This window comes from Austrofundulus limnaeus, unplaced genomic scaffold (genome assembly GCF_001266775.1).
Source record: "Austrofundulus limnaeus strain Quisiro unplaced genomic scaffold, Austrofundulus_limnaeus-1.0 Scaffold106, whole genome shotgun sequence".
Taxonomy (NCBI): Eukaryota; Metazoa; Chordata; class Actinopteri; order Cyprinodontiformes; family Rivulidae; genus Austrofundulus; species Austrofundulus limnaeus.
This window is the reverse complement of record NW_013952508.1, coordinates 170,732-188,336: the sequence shown is the minus strand read 5'-3', so window position 1 is coordinate 188,336 and position 17,605 is coordinate 170,732. Positions and strand designations below refer to the sequence as shown.

Genomic DNA, 17,605 nt, shown 5'->3' with positions numbered 1-17,605 from the left:
TATTACAAGTGTGCGCTCTAAACGCAGTTCTGCGTCCAGCACATCCTCCGCTCGTAAACAAGCCCTGGCTGATCAAGCAGCTTTATTGGCGAAAGCGGAAGCTTTAAAGAAGAAACATGAATTGGAGGAACAAGAGCAAAGACATAGATTGGAAGCTGATAAAATACGTCAACAAAAGGAGCAGGTGGAAATAGAAGCACAAATAGCTGCTGCTGCTGCACGTCTTTCTGTGTTGGGAGGCAGTAGCATTGGAGGAAAATCCAAAGTAGTGTCCAATGGGATGAACTCTTACGTCAGCAAAAGACTCAAAGAACAAAGGTGCACTGAAATCAATCCAAAAGCAAAAGAATTTGTGCCTAATATTATTAGATCTGACGCTATGTTAACAGCGCCCTCACTATCTGCGCCAGATGTAAGACCTAAGGCAGGGGTGTCAAACTCCAGTCCTCGAGGGCCGCTATCCTGCATGTTTTAGAGGTTTTCTTGCTCCAACACACCTGATTTTGATCGCTGGATGATTAACAGGCTTCTGCCCAATTTGAAGAGTTAATTCAYTCACTGAATCAGGTGTGTTGGAGCTGGAAAACCTCTAAAACATGCAGGATAGTGGCCCTCGAGGACTGGAGTTTGACACCCCTGCTTTAAAATGTAGATTTTTGTTGTTGTTGTTGTTTTTATTTCACGTTATGATGCACTTGGTCCAAAGGTGGTGTTTTGGTCCAATGTTGGTTTTGGTCGTTTTGATCTTGTTAATGAAAAATCCAATAACATCCTACTTCAACGCTCAGAGAGGTTCTGGCGTGTCAGCTAAATCTTAAACACAAGTCTAAAAATGATATTTTGACAGTTACTGAAACCCACTGTTCCAACAGGAGGGGGTGGATGAGCTGAAAAATGCGGTCTCCTATGGAGCTGCCTAAACCCTCATTGCTACAAAGCTCCGCCTCATTACATAAAGCCCCTCCCCTGGAGCTCAGTCTGCAGCCGAGCACCCTCCCCACAGATCACCCCTACCTCAACCTCAAAGGGGTTAAGAACCTCCTACCTTTGGTAGGAGCTTCTTAAAGAGACAGAGGCGAATTTCAAGGTGTTTTGATTTGTTTAAAAAATACATAACACTCCCTTTAACTGTATGTAGCTTGTCTAAAAATTTGCAAAACTATGGTGGGCTGATCAGGACGAGTGATACCATTTGCAAAAATCCACTATGCTCAGAGCACATACTTTCCCAAAGGAAACCCTATTGGTAGCAAAAACAACAACAAGCACATCATGTAAAAGTGCAGAGGAACTGCTAATGCAGCATTATTTCGCAGTATTGTTTTGGGGGAAGGAAGTGTTTTTTAAGCCTAAGAATCTTATATCCAACCAAAGTATTTTTGATTGGGTTTTGAATGTTTGGTTATTAATCTTTTAATTGTCTTACAGATTATTTCACTTAATTTGAGAAGATCGACACAATGTATAGTTAAATTTATTTTTGGATGGCCATGTTTTTGCAGTGTATTGTCACTGATAACTACACAGACTATCCCTTTAAACAAGTMCAAACTAACCTGTGAAGGAAAACAATGAAACTTTAAATTAGGCCTTTTGGGGGTGGTGGTAAATAATCTAATTCAACTTAAGTAAAAATGGTTGACATTTACCTCTTTAATAAGTGATTTAGTTATATTTCAGTAGTTTAGTGGTTTTATTTCAACAGTTTGTTTTTATAAAGCTACAGCTTTAAACTGCAGGGGTTCCCTGCCTCTTTTTATGTCGATTAAAAACTATAGATTGGATGAAAACATCTCCTCCTGAGCTGTAAGGACGGCAGAGAGAGGCAGGTGATGAGGAGGATGGAGGTGGACTGATCGTGGTGTGGAACCACTCCCAGCCTCCCTCTCTCCTCTCCTCTCCTCTCTGTGATGCTGCAGCTCCTCTCCTCTCCTCAGTCTCCAGTAAACAGCAGTCATGGCGACAGTGGTCCAGCCGCTCACACTGGAGAGAGGTAAGGAGGCTCGCTGCTTTGACATTTACCCCCTCAGAGGGATTTAAAATCCCTCATGTCGGCTTTTTTAGATCGAACTTCAGGATTATGTCCAGCGCGGCGGAGGTTTGTGGCTTTCTGAGCGCCAGGGTCTCCGCGGATCCCGGCTCCCCGCCTGTCACCATTCGGTGCCATAAACCCCCCCTGTCGGTTCTGTGGAGAGCTCGCTGTTTAAACTCTTGGGTTCCGGCGTTTTTAGGCGCAAAACAGCGTTACTTGTGCGCGTCGGGCGCTCACAAACCCCGCTGTTACGTAAGCTCCTCGGTAATATGCCCTGTCTACAGATCTGGATCAGGCGCGCAATTAAAAAAAAAAAGGCTCCAGGAGCGCGACGACAAAAAAAAAAAAAAAAAAAAAAAAAAAAAAAAAAAAAAAAAAAAAAAAAAAAAGGAGCTAAGTTTGGGGAGGTGGGCAGGTGAGGGGCAGACAGGTCTGACTGTGCAGGAGCTGGGATTAAAGGGACTAATGAGGTCTGGTCGGACCAGCTTTTTGTCCTGCCCCTCAGATCCTGTTTATTATAGAGCGGTCAGGGTTTATGGGTCCACGTCACGTGACTCATCTCTGTCCATCACAATCACATGCAGCCAGGGAGAATTGGAGCTGAAACTTGCAGCAGTACTTTAATGAACTCTAGAGTTGTGTGAAAATCTTACATTTCTTCCGTTTACACTATTTAAACCATGTGTCAAAGTCAAGGCCTGTGGGCCAAATGTGGCCCATGGGTGACTTCCGTCTGGCCCACAAATGAAGTGGGTCAGACAGAAGTTTTCTCTATTTTTTTTTACTTAATTTAATATAGTAATAGATTTTAAAACAATCGTAAACTTTAAATTTACTATTCAATGCAATAAAACAAATAAATTTGAAAAGGAGCTAGGCTTGACACTGAGCTGTTGGCTTTGCCAACGCATTCTTAAGGGCTCGACACARGGGGAGCGACAAACTACAGCGATTAACGGCTGTCATCGCAGCCAGGGTGAAACCCGACACACGGGACATGATAGCGATCGCAGTGTTGCGAATCACGCTCTCAGATCGCTTGTCTTCACAAAATTTGATTGGTTCTTGACTCTGAAGGCGGGTGTGCATTACGGACGTGTAAACTAAACAAATCTTGTGATGCTAATGACATTGAAAAACAAACACACATCAAGATACAGTTTTATGAGGAAAAAATTACCATAAACTTCACCCTGGTGCCAATAAATTCCCACAAAGCTTTTTAGTAATCACTTGGTGAAAGTGTTAGCTAACAGCAGTGTGTAGCATACTCTCCTCTCATTGGTCAGTCAATGAAACCCTCGCTGATTGGTTGTACGCTAAGCGACAGTGACAAAAGTTGAACATTTTTCAACTTTCATATGTCGTGTCGCAAGCTCGCGTGTGCACGTCTACGTGTACGAGCGTGAAATTTCACATGCACTATTTTCGCCATTCGCTTAGCTGGAGGAGGGCAAGCGATTGTCGCCTCACCGCACAGGCTCCATAGGAAATGAATGGAGAGCGAGCGACGTCGCGTCCCGTGTGTCGAGCCCTTTATGCCCCCCCCCCCCCCATCAACATATTGACGCTTGGTCAGGTAGCCGTCTGCATCCACTTTCGGACACGCCAGGTAGCCCCCGCACGTCCGTTCTTTATGAGATGAGGCGGAGGAGGACGAGCGCGTTGTCATATTTTTTTACAAGAGTAGGAAATGGGCGAAACTTACCATCCCAGATCCTAAATTTAACTTCTATTAGTTTTATACAGCCTATCCCTGACCGCAGACCCTAAAATTAACCATTAACCCTGATCCCTCATGTAGAAAATTTGCGAGAACTAACCGTTCCAGACCCTAAATTTAACCTATATCAGCTATATACAGCCCATCCCTGACCTAGGGCTGCCACAAACGATTATTTTTATAATCGATTAATCACCGATTATTTTTTCGATTAGTTGACTAATCGGATCATACGTTAATTGAATATAAACATACAGCTTATTGCGCCAGACAGCAGCTGCTATTATATAACCATGGTTAGATTTTAGCTATATGCTAACTAAAAATAATTGCTGTGGAAGGCAAGTTCTGCCTTTACAGATATTACACAGGTTTCTCTTTCATTTTCTTAAAATGATCCCACACTTTGGAGCTCCATTGCTGGGTAACCATGATCCCAGAGCCTGTCTGTATAATGTCTTGTGACGTCCACGGCCTACCCCAGTAACCACTACTGTGCATGTGTGTCAAGGACAGAAAGGTAGATGTGGCAGTGGAAAGTGTCAAAGCAGTTTGAAGAGAAAAACAAAGTAAAGAACAAAAAAAAGAAAAGGATTAATCGATTATTAAATTAGTCATCGACTATTTTAATAATCAGTCGTTGATTAATTGATTGTGGCAGCCCTACCCTGACCCCAGTATCTCCAGTTAACCATTAATCCTGATCCCTCATGTTAACCTCAGACCCCCGACCCAAAGACCCCTAAGTGATGCAACCCGGGAAATCCGCGGGCGGTGAGGACGGACGCGCGGGGGGTACCCAACGCATCAAAACTGGATGCAGACGGTCCTTCRCAAGCATCAATTTGTTGGCGAGTCTGACATGAGAATGTGTTGGCTTTTGCATAATTGTGGCTCCCTGAGCAATTTTGGTGAACAGTCCTTTATCAACATCTCAAAATAAACCTGCTTTAAAGCCAGCATTGACCATAAACTCCATCTCCCGTAATGCATGTCGATTATTTTACCCGCAAAACYACGGCATCCCACCACTAGGTGCAGGAGCTCAGGATTCAAAAGTAGCCAGAATCCTGTGAAAATCACTGTGTAAAATCTACATTTAGCTGCATTTTTGCTGTGACCCAGATGTACTGGGAAGCGGGAATTCCCCACTTAAAATTTGTAAATTTAAACTGGAATGCCCATGTAGTGGGAGTTCACTGTTGGAAAATGGGAGGGTTACGAATTCAAAGATGGCAGCTACTCACCACGGCTCATCAGTGAGTAAAACTTTTACGTTTTAATGTTAATAGTATTTCTGTATTATGTATTTCTTATCTCGTCAGTCGTACACGTAGTACTTTTCAGTGTTTATACGTGAACGTGTTAAAACACTGTTTCCATGCAGGAAATACCATGTGGAGCTCAGTTATGGTTAGCGGTGCTCATCCATAGCGATGAGATGAGGAACATGACGTTTTATGTTTAGTCGAAGTAAAKCATGAATACTTACAACTGGCCCTTTGAGGACCACCACACTCATGTGGCTCTCTGTAAAARAAATGTTTGAKKCCCCTGGTTTAACCTGTTTATTTCACTTGCAGATCAAACATGCACCACTGCACACAGTTTGCCTTAATATCTGTTCAAACCAAAACAAGAGATTACCCCTGCTGCAATCGTTTTATGCATCTTATCTGGTAGGAGCTTGCGTCATCGTGCAGGAAGTGTGGCTGATTTGTTACTCGGTGGTGGTGACTCAGGTAATTATTCTCTGCGAAGATTCTTCTGGCGTTTACTGCTTGTAGGGCTGATGCACAATCTGCTGGGTGCGCATCGACTTAATGAAAATGAGCCCAGGACTGCGTGAGTCAAACAGATCAACAATACAAGCTAAGGCCTTTTTCCCACCCACTCATTTACTATTCTATAGACTCACAGAACTGCATCTTTTAAAAGGACAGAAGCCCAGAAGAAATGTTCTCAAACTTCCTCTGTCAGCGTTTTAGCCAGATTTGATCTCAGCCATTTGTTATAGCGGGGTGTGTAGTGATTCACTTCTGACCTCAGCTTGTTTGCTGTAAGGGGGGGAGGTGGGAGTGGAGTTCACATGCTGTGTGGTATATATTAGACCAGTCAGCGGCTGGCAGCTCTAACGCCACGAGCAGGGAGTAATGATAGTTCCAAGCAGGAGCCTTCAGAAAAAGCCTACATTATAAGCTTCCTCTCTCCCAGCTGCTGCCAGCTTGAGGAAAACACTATAATTGCTAATGAAAAGGTGCTCGCGCTTCGTGTTGGGTGGAGGCCTGTTTTGGCATTTTAGTTTGACGAATGCAAAGGGAGGGAGGAAATGAAGAGATCGGAGTTTTATTTCCAGCGTGCCTACTTGGCTTGCAGGGCCCCCACAGCGGGATAAAGAGATCTTGTATTCTTTTCCTGTTTTTGTCGGAGGAAATGACCGATTAGCACGCACCATGGAGAACAATGGGCTGGAACCTTTCTGTGTGCGTTTATCAAACAGCGTGACATTCTCTGTAAAGCTGGCATTTTAGCCATGAAAAAAAGGGGAAACTGGAAGAACAAGCTTTCTGTGAAACTTCAGTTTATCTGCCCAAAAAAAAAAGGAAATCACCCGAAAATGTCAACCTCTCTGACTTTTGTGTCTTTGTTCTTCCTTTTTATGGAAATAACAAAACAAATCAAAACCCATTGATCAACATTACGTTAAATATTAGCTTAGCTTGTTAGCGCTGTGTTGGGTTGGGTATGATTAGTGGTGGCGCCTTGCTTGAAAAGTTGTAGACATACACCTACTTTATCAACTGTTTCATGAGATATTTTGCTAACATAAACACTTACAGAATCACCTGCCACACTGRGTTATGAACGCTCCTTTTATTTTGGCGGGAAACGAACCAGAAACATCACCAAATCTTTGAAGAACAAAATAGCTCGAATAAAATTTTTGCATAAAATTAAAAGTGGGGAAATTATCTGCAAGTTTTATGCACGAAACTTCCAGGAGTGTAAAAAAAAAAAGAGCTAACCATTTGGTGAAAGTGATGCTTTTAGGTTACAGAGAAATATCCTGAAACAAGCAAACAAAAATCTGAAAGCAGCCTGGTGTGAAAAGCTGTGATGTTTTTTCAAGCTTGAAGGAAAAAATCAGTTGTTTGCTGAGAAAATGGATTCTCCACACTGAATTCCCCTTGAGAAATGAAAAATGTAACTAAAGTGCGAGTCCCTGCTGCCCTGACCTTGTCTCYCTTTCGTCACAGATTTGACTCTCCCATCATTCCCGCACAATTTAAGGGATTAAGGATTTGCTGACGGCTTTACGTCATCGGTAGCTGTGTGACTCAGCCGTGTGTTAATGCAGAAATAAAAGGTTCTCAGAGTAATTGTGTTTTAGGGACACTGCCCAGTCATTACCCAGGAAGAAGACAACATTAGGAGTGTGATTTTCTTTTTTCGGTCTCAGGCTCCTACAGGAGCCATTAGCCCTCTAGGAGTGATTTGTCGCGCTATGAGAGTATAGTCGCAGTGGTGCAAATTAGAGCCAATTCCATTGGTGTGTGGACAGGACTTAGTAAAACCCTGTTGGGCCTTTTTTTTGTTCAAAATATGATTATTTCACTTTCATGGTTGGATTTAGCAGTGGGATGGCCAAGGGCAGGACGGACATTCAGGTCAAAGCTGCTAAATCCACTCTGATATTCCCGACGCATCTTTCAAAGTGTGACTGGACTTAAAGATAATCAGGTTTTCCATCATTTGAAGCAAAAAAAAAAAGAAGAAGCAARGTTTTAATCAGTAATTGGAGTCAAATTTTTTGAAGAATTGCAGAGGCATTACCGTACGATGAGCCTGCCACAGATATGGATGGTTCCCATTTACTTTGCTGCAGTTCTGTGTCAAAAAAAATAAAAACTAAACCGTGCAAATGGACCGCACAAAGTTCTGCTCACTTCTCTAAAGGGAGAGTAATTACCTGAAAATTGGAACGCTGCCCGGCTCGTCGAGCAGTAAAGTGTTCATCACACGTTCAGCGTGGCTCCGTGCCTTCTCCAAATCAACAAATGATGACAATGACCTTTTATTTAAAACCACACGCTGATATTGAAAGAGCCCAAGGATATGTCAGCTGCAGTTGTTTTATACTGTGTTTTCATTTCAAGTCTCGAGCAACTTCAAAACATTTAGCTACTTTTCAGATCCCTTAATATTACTGGTTAAGGCAACCATTAAAAAAAACTTTAAAAAAAATTCTTCTATCGAAAACAATTAGTATTCTTCAGCGAGTTCTGCAGTCAAATTGATGTCGCGGGGCCACGTTTCCGACATGGAAAAAACAAGTACAATATATTTGGCATTCAAGTGGCTCAACTCTCATTAAACACTGTTGCTAAGCAACTGACAAATAGAAATAGATATATCCTTATAACCTTCTTGAAAAAATCGTTATCTTTATGATAAAACATTAAATGTTGCCTGAAATGAATAATAATAAAAAAAATTCACATCAACCCAAAACTGATAGAGTTACGACCCTGTTCAAAAAGCTCAGGAGGTATCTGTGAAGTTCTGACAGCCGCTTAATTTAAAAAAGACAAAAACTCATTTAATTAAGTCTCATTAATGAGTGAAGCTGGCGGCCTCATGCTTTTCCTCTTACTGTGGCAGCAGTGGCTCTTTAAGGAGGAGCTGCGTCAACTTTCTCCGACTTGTGTCACAACTTCACCATGTCTGCCGTTTCTTTTCGTCTCGCAGCGTCGGAACATTTCTTCCTACATCTTTGAGACGTTTTCTGATGAAGAAGAAAAATCTGCACAGGGAGAACTATAACTGGAAGCAGATGTCAACAATGAGATTTTTCAAGGATTATCTGAGATGACCTTGACCTGCTGAACCTCTGTCAGARGTACAACTTGGATATAAACAGAATTACATTGATCTGTGTGAGGGTTTGGCTCATTTAGTGTAGCTCATTTGTATGTAGTTAGTAAAATATCTCATAAACCACCAAACATGATGTAAACCTTCAAAATTATGTTCAAATTTGGGCTCAGTCTCATTTAAAAATGCCAGCAAGTTTTACAGAAGCACAGTTCAAATAGGGTTTTGGTTGTAGCTAATATTAATAAATCAAATGCTAATTCAAAGTTCAGTAAAATGTCAAAGAGGCTTTGATATGAATAGCTTTAGTTTAATTTAAATGATGAAGACAAAATGTCAAATTTAGAGACACTAGTGCCCTTTTTGTTGGTCCCAGAACCAATGTGAACAGTTCAGAAATGTCATATTTCGTGTTTTTCTCCAGCAGAAGTTCTTCAGAGACCGTGTGGAACAGCTGCACCATGGGGGTGTTAGGTTCACATCGTGTTCTCTGAACTGCTGCTTCATGCGTTTTGTCTGAAATGTACGAGTTCATCTGCACAATTTATTTCCCCTCCATCCCAGCCGGATTGATAGGTAATGTGTCGTTTCGTAAAGTGTCACACTGAAAAATGTGGGAAGTTTTTATGGGTAATGCTGGAAATAATCCAGTTTCATCAGAACCAGTTTCATTCAGTATTTAAAGGTGTTACCTTACTTTAAAAAATACATATGTGGGCAGTTTCTTAGCCCAGGTTTTAAATTGAATTAGCTGTGGCGGCCATCGTGAGTTGGATGGACTCCCAAGTTTAATCAGTTATAGACGTATAATCGATTATTTCCTGAAGGTTTCATCGAAATCCGTCTCGGGCTTCATGAGATATTTTGCTAACAGACATATCAAGTATAATATTGTAATTTCTATGCCTACAGGGAAACTGAGACTACAATTAACTAGGGCTGTGTATTGGCAAGAATTTGGCGATATGATACATATCATGACAGAGGGGTCACGATACGATATATCCCGATATATTGCGATACTGTAAGCAAGGCAATATATTGCGATATATTGCGATATTTTTGTCCAAAAATTCTATTAAATAAAAATCTCTTACAGTAGAAAAAAATGAAAAACCAAAATTCATTGTCTCAGAAAATTCTAATATTACGTAGACATACTTTTGATACATTTAGCTGTGTTCTGCTTTGTATGTGTTTTATTTTATTTGTTTCATATTTCTTATTTCATCCATGTTTTCAATTATTAGACTAAATTTGACAATAAATGTTTGAAAATATATTTTTTGCAGCTTTTAGTTTTTAGTATTAATTTACAATATGGTCACCCAACACTTAACAAAAGCCTCTACCTCAAGAGGTAGAGGAGCCAAATGTCTGGCTCACTGCTGCCAACTAGTGGTCAGAGGCTGAACTACAACATAAAAATGAACGGCTGGCAGGAAAGTTGACATTTTAAACCTTAATAAAAAAATCGATACAGGGCTTTAGAATATCGATACAGTATCGGGAAATGAAATATCGCGATATTTCAGTGTATCGATATTTTCTTACACCCCTACAATTAACAGTACAAGTGAGGGAGGTAAAATAACAAATACTTTGAATAAAACTTACCAAAATAACATTGAGATGCAAGTCCAGAGATAAATATTCAAAACGTCCTGATAATTAAGAATTCAAAAGTAACAAAACAAGGTTGACGAGTCTATTGAAAAAAATTAAATAATAAAAAAATACGAGTCTGATTATAGACCAGAGCAAATAAAAACAGGACCAAGAGCTAACGAGACACAGGTGGAAACAATCGTGTCAACCAGGACAGCAGGGATGAAAAAAAAAAAGGAAGACGTGAAACAAATTTAGAAAATAAAACTGACTGGAATGCAAATCATGGCCCAAAGCTGGCTACACCCGGAACACGAGCTGCACATTTCACAGTGAACACACACACACACACACACACACACACACACACACCTACACACTCGCACACACTCATGCAGAGAAAGAACAATTAACATTTTCTGTGAGAATGCAGAGTGAACGTTGAATGACTGCTGAAAGACGCTGAGCTGAACTGTTAGTTAAAAGACACCGAAAACAACCTGAAATATGCAAATAAACAGGAAACCAGCACTAGCTTGAAGCTAAACTCTGCAAAAACAGTAGCTTAAATGTAAAACAAGCAGAACACTAGTAAAAAAAAATAAAATTTGCCAAATTGTAACTAATAGCTAAAACGAACAGAACAATAGATAAACCTAAAATCAGCTAAATTAGCTATAAGTAAAAATTCTAAAAACAGTGTAAAAACTAAAATTAACTAAATATTAGCTAAAAACTGACATTGGCAGAACAGCTAAAATAGGAAGTTTGAAAAATAGAGGCTGAAAGATAAAGCCAGCAAAACAGCAGCTAAAGCTAAAACTGGCAAAGCTAAAATGAGCGTAAAATTAAACAAAAGCTAAAAGAGAAATAACTAATAGCTAAAGTTGTCCAAATTCTAGCTAACAGCTAAAACTTGTCAAACCATATGAAGCTAAAATAGTCAAAACCAGACAAAATCAAAAATTAGCAACACTGTGAAAAAGCCAAAGTTGGCAAAACGTTTGGTAGAAGCAAGAATTAGCAAAGTAGTAGCTAAAAGCTGCAGTTTAAAAAATAGAAGCTAAATGATGAAGCCAGCAGAACAGTAGCTAAAAGCTAAAATCAGCAAAACCAAAGACAAAATCAAAAATTAGCAACACAGTCTCTAAAAGAAAACTTGAAGTAGAAGCTAAAATTGGCCAAACAGTAGCTAAAAGCTAAATGGGGCATAGCAAAGACAGAAATGGAGAAAAGAAATGCTGAAACCGATTTCAGAGAACACTTTGAAAGAGCTGAAGAGAACTCAGTGTTTTTAGGGGAGATTTTTGTAAATAAAGTTTAACATTTTGTAAAGCTTACAGTTCACAAAGTTCAAAGGTCACAGTCTTCCTAAATGAGCTGAATGTTTTGCTATTTGAATACTTAAAACAGCAGAGAGTATGAGGAAGTGGATACTATAAACAGGAAATCTCTAAATTCACACAATCAGACCACCAAAACCATCAAAACTCCAGTCCAAACCCTAACATTGCTTCATTTTTTTAAACTCAAATCCTCACAGGAACTGCTCCTGTGAGCACAAATGGTGTAAAGCTCTCAGAGACAGTTTTCCTGTCACAGAGCCAACTGACATTATGTGAGCTGCTCACTGAGGGTCAGAGAGGTATATGACCACTGGTTATTACCCTTCAGTAAAGTGTGTCCACTCGACTTTACACAGGGAGAAAACTAACAAATGGTGCGACGTACTGAGCAGCCACCGGAGCAGGTTTACAGCAGTTTAGTTAGAGAATAGTTTCTTTTACAACTAACTCCAAAACAAAATGAACATCTGCATAAGATACTGAAGGTGCTTTCCATTTGATGCAGATTTATATGCAGCACAGTTATCACAAGAAGAAGGCAGTTGTACTCAAAACATCTCAAAACTAAAAGAGGGTCTTGATGTGGACGAAATAAACTGTGTTAATGAGCGCGAAGCAAAAAGAGCCAGGAAAAGCTAAAAAAAACTGCTTGACCTCTTGATCTTTGTTTAATGAGACTGAAATGTTCATAACCCTCCTAGACAGGTGTCCTTGTTGCTTGGAAGTGTGCCAGCTTTGGACCCAGATATGGGCAGACACAAAGAAACATGTAGGGACAAACGAAACTGCTTTTTATTTAAACAAAATTAAACAAAAAGCTGTTGCGCAAAACGAGGACTCGTGAAGAATGGTAGCCAAGACAACGATATGCTGAGGTGGAGATGGAGGGAGGCTGACTACACAGAGCTGGGTTGATGAGTTCTGGGAGGCAGCGGAGCTGATTGGAGGCTGGCAACAGGTGCCTGGAAAAAAAACACTGAGAAGCTGGCTGAGGGTGAAATGAGGAATGGCACAGGGAGCAGGAAGTAACAGGTGGATAGCATGACAAACCAAACACACAGACTATGATCTAAACAGAACTGAAGTAACACAACACAAAAAAGACAAACACAAGAAATACAAGATACAATAAATGAATAAATAAATATAAAATAAAAAAGGGAAGTAAACCAGAGTCTGAACAGAGAAGCATAAAACAATTGCACAATTTGAACTGCAAGGCCTGGCTTCAGTTATTAGCCCTTATTGCCTAGCTTGGTAAAAACCAGACCCTTGTCCTTCGCTTTGCTTCATACGAGGGTCTGGACTCGCTGCTATAGAGAAGTGATTCTTGCTGGAGGAGTGGCCTCTGTTATAGTTTAAAATGATTGAAAAAAATAATAATAAAAATTTAATTGAATTAAATTAAAACAGCACCAATGGGTTTCTCAAACTAATAAACAATCAAACAAACAAACAAACTGAGAGGCTTTGGAACAAAGAGTTAAAATAAAAACTTTCTGCAGGAGGACTGTTGGAATCTCAAAGCTGTAAAAAAAATAAGTAAATAAAAAAAATCTTTGGATCGGTTGGCCGTGACGAATGCCAGCTTCACTGTGAAGGAGGCTAAGCTAAGAAGCTAACCAGAAATTGCGTGCGCTGTAAACAACCCTACTGAGAGGAGAGAAGTACCGAGCCGAACGAGACGACTGTAAATGAGAGCTGCTGATTTGTCAGACAAATTTATTTTAATTTGGAAGCCTTATCAACACAGACTAGTTTCAGTCACTTCCTCCACTGCCGTATGCTAACTAACTAGCAGACACTGTGCAGACAATCCATGTCTTTCAAAACTCCGCCTTCTGTTTTCTGATTGGCCTAAACAAAATTTTCCCGAAGAAATCCTTGTCTAATGGGAGAAGTCCCAGACGGAGCAATGAAGGGAAACTAGAAATAGAGCGGAACTGCGTAGGAAGGRGAGGGCCAGGCTACTTATTGCCCAGTTCCACCTCGATTTCTGGAACCGTGGTTGAGTAATAGCAGCTCATTGATTGGACCACTGATCGCGGGGTTGTTACAGAATCGATTGATTTTAAAAGATTTTTTTTGCAGCGACTGCAATTTTATTTTCTCATTAGTTCAACTGAACGACTGTAGCAAGCTACCAAGCAACGACAAACTAACATTAGCTATCGTTAGCTTACTGCTTTCTATTGCTCTTGTAACTATTTAGCACCATACTGCTGGATGGTCTGTTACAACCTTTAGGGCTTTTCCTTCGAGTTTGGTGTAGTCCATAAGTATTATGTCACAAATAAAACAAAAATAAGATTTGTGCGTGTTCAATATTATGATCCCCACTCACATCGTTCTCTGCTCAACGCAAACACAACCGAGGTAGAGTAAGTCCAGGCCGAGTGGGGCTGAGCCGGGCCTTATGCATACATGTCAACCCCTTAAGATGTTTACCTGTATAATGAGCCTCTAAAATCAGAATTTTCTCAAATAAATCTGTTTTAATCATGCTGCAGCAAAGCAGAAGGAAATGAGGACTTCTTCATAGAGGCAGAGAGGGTTGGAAGATGGTTATTTGATGTTATTTATTGTTTTTTTAACGTCTCACAGGCTCTGACGTGAGTTTTTTTTTTAATCCGTAAAACGAGAAAATCCTTGAGATTGCTCTATACGTCTGTATGCATGCAAAATGATGGAAATCTGTGTAAATTACAGACAATCCATACAGCTTGACATTATGCAAAAATGCCTAAAGATCATGACAAAAATTGCTCTTTGTTCAAATAAATCCATTTGATTTTTTTTTCATACTAAAGAGGAGAGGCAACATTCAGATTTGTATCCAGCACTCTGCCTCTCTGCTGCTATGGGGGTGCTTATAGCACCAATGCAGGTTTGAGAGCATGTTCCAACCCAGACATCTTTTTAGTGAAGGTTTTGCATATTTCACTGAGTTAGTACTTCATCCATTTGAACAGCACTGACCTTTTCACAGTTACTGTGTAATATCAGGCACCACTTTCCCAAATATATTCATAGATATCCTGCTTTGCTCTTGGTTTTTATATAGTAACATATTTTATAAATTGGATTCATTAGTATTTTACCAAACTAAATGTCCTCAATATGCTTTAATCACAGGAGAGATTTACCTTCATGCGTTATAAAACATCCCCCCCCCCCCCCGTATGTTCACAGGCTGAGAGAGCATGAAGCATAAGACAGAGATCTCTTTTAATAACTCAAAATGGCTGCAATAAAAGATGGGTTAGTTCAGCACAAAGAGTCATAAAGAAGCTGGCAGATGTTCAGCAGACCTGTAAAAACAGGTCACGATAATAAAACAAACAGAGAAAAATTAAACCAGAGGCCTAGGATGTCTGTTACATCCAGGTTGATTATTTGGTGCCTTGTTATTGCATACTCAAAAGTCCAGTCAATGAATCTGAGCATCAGTTATTTCAAAATAAAACTATTAAATAAAATAATTTAACAAATTGTTTAAACTGATTTTTTTTTCTTATCTGAGAGCTTTAGATGTCATAATGTTGCTTTGAGTACATTTCTAATGACTATTAACTTAACATTAAAAATAAATATCTAAAAAATATCCCATTACCATGATGGTTTCACAATAAAATTAATAAATAATGTTTTTTTATACTGGTACTGTAGACAAATTTTTAAATATGGAAAACTTTCTGTTGCCTTATTAAGCTGGCTTTTGATAAATGTGTTCAATTAACTTAATATTTAATGAATAAAAACCAAACATAATGGTTATAGTTAACTTATATTAAGTGGGTGATACAAATGGCAACATAATACTCCCTGAAAAATAAAGTAGCTCATTAGTATTATTATTTTTATTAATATTTGGTTGCTAATTGTTCAAAAAATTGGCTATGATTGACTTGTAATTAACGCTTTTTCCACAAAAGTCACAACAAAATTGTTTGCAAAGAACCCATGAAACGTAAATTCACTCATTCAAAGAAAATGAAAACGCAGTTTCTAAAAATAAAAAAGGAAGCGAGTTTCAGTTTGGAGCTCCAGTCCAGATCGATAAATCAATGTTATCTCGCTCCTCGGCAGAGTGATTTAATTTACATTTCCGTCTCCCGTCTTCATCTCATTTCATTTCTCCTAATCAGGCAGGCGGCAAAGACGGAGTGTTTCTTCAGTTTTGCAGAAGCTTCACATTTCTTTAGATTCTATATTTTTTTTAAGAAAAGTACTTTGAAATAGAGTCCTTGACATTTCCCTGCTCTGCTTTGTTTTTATGCACAGACCTGAGTGAATGAAAATGATTCAAGGATTGCATTCCCATCCAAACAACCGCTGGCCTTGACTCCATCTGTTTTCATTATATTTGTTGTGCTTGTCATAGCGGTGCTGTTAATGTAATTGAATTGTTTCTCTCTGTCTCACCACAAGTGCCCACATTGACTCAAACCAATTGTCTTGTCCCTGGTCCTGCCAGATGTTGCCCGGGCCATCGAGCTGCTGGAGAAGCTGCAGGAGTCCGGGGACGTTCCGGGCCACAAGCTGCAGTCGCTGAAGAAGGTGCTGCAGAGCGAGTTCTGCACCGCAATCAGAGAGGTGAGTTGGGGGGATCATTTCCCCCCTCTGCTCGTGACCTTTTATCACCTTTTATCCCAGCAAAACTCATATCGCTCTTAGTGTTTTCCTCAAAATCATCCTTGTTGTATTTATTTGATCCTGTCATAAAACTTTCTCCCTTTTATCTCTTTATTCATAGCAAATCCAGTGTTGTTGCTTGGATCTCTCTGGTCACTAATTAGGTACACTGTGACTCAAACACAGAGTTGTGAATCATTCTGTTGCTTTCTTTTTTTTTCTGTTTATAGTTGTTTCCTATTTTTCATTACTGTGGGGGATTTTGTGAAATAACGATGGACTTAATTAAACAGAGAATTGTCACAGGTCCAACAGAGTACAGACAACATAAAACAGAGTATACTTATTTGCACAAGAATCATTTTTATCTGTCAGCACCTAAATTTATAAATGACATGTTCTTTTAACAACATAAGATATATCAACTTCATTAATCAGTCACATTAGATCATTTTTCATCAGCACTACATCTGCATATCAATATATAAATGGAACATATCAAAACAAGTGGCTTAAATAGGAATAGTGCGCTTTTACTTTTAGTTCTTTTAACTTTTACAATATTTTTACAAAACTTTTACCTATAGAAATACACTAAAATTGCTTCATTTTATTCCAAACATCATCTGAAATCTACTTAGCACACTTGCCTTCTTTTGCACCTTTTGGCTTTTGCAGCGTTGTGGTAGCTCAGTGGTCAGTTCTGCTGACTCATAATATTCAGGCTGCAGGTTCAAACCCAGGTTGCACCAGGAAGGATGTTTGATCTAAAACAAGTACCAAATCTTTTATGTGAGTTTGCTCTCTATGGCAACTCGTGAAATACAACTCTCCTTTTAGCTACCTATTAGCTAAATTTAGCTTTTAGCTATGATTTGTTTATTTTACTTTTAGTGACAGTTTTTATGGTGGCAAAATAATGCCAGAACTTTCGCGAGAAAAAAACGACATTTCGCGTGAGCAAATTTAAATCCTGTGCGAGCCTTTTCATACACGCGCGAGAGGGGATTGAGCTCCGCGAGCGGACATCTGCACTCGTGCGCACATTGTCTCCTCGATTTGTCATGGTTCTGACGCCATATGGACGGATTGTCATGACATTTTTACCACATGTGGGTACTGGGCCAAGGAACACACCTTTAAATTTCGGTGATGTTCCAGATCACGATGCAGATACAGGAATTTTTTTTTCTTTTAAAACTCTGAGATCGGCAAAGCTGTGATGCTTTCACAGGGCTTCCGTAAAAAAACAGTGAGCTGGATTGGACAGCACGGACTTCAAGCTTTATAAATGTAATATTAAAACCAGAATTAATGATGATTAATTTTTGCCATAATATGTGCATTTACAGAACGTTTTGTGACCAGGAAGTGCGTGACTGCACC

The 17,605-nt window shown here is 39.6% G+C and overlaps 1 protein-coding gene across 1 annotated transcript in view; it reads left to right on the top strand.

Moving 5' to 3' along the window:
* Positions 1-1,837: 1,837 nt before the first annotated feature.
* The window catches only part of lin7a (lin-7 homolog A (C. elegans)), a gene marked incomplete at its 3' end in the record, with an annotated part of 36,262 nt that continues 20,494 nt past the window's right edge, over positions 1,838-17,605 (top strand). Inside the window, 2 exon segments of the mRNA XM_014013788.1 lie at positions 1,838-1,993; positions 16,062-16,180. Coding sequence (XP_013869242.1) covers positions 1,957-1,993; positions 16,062-16,180 — 156 coding nt within the window.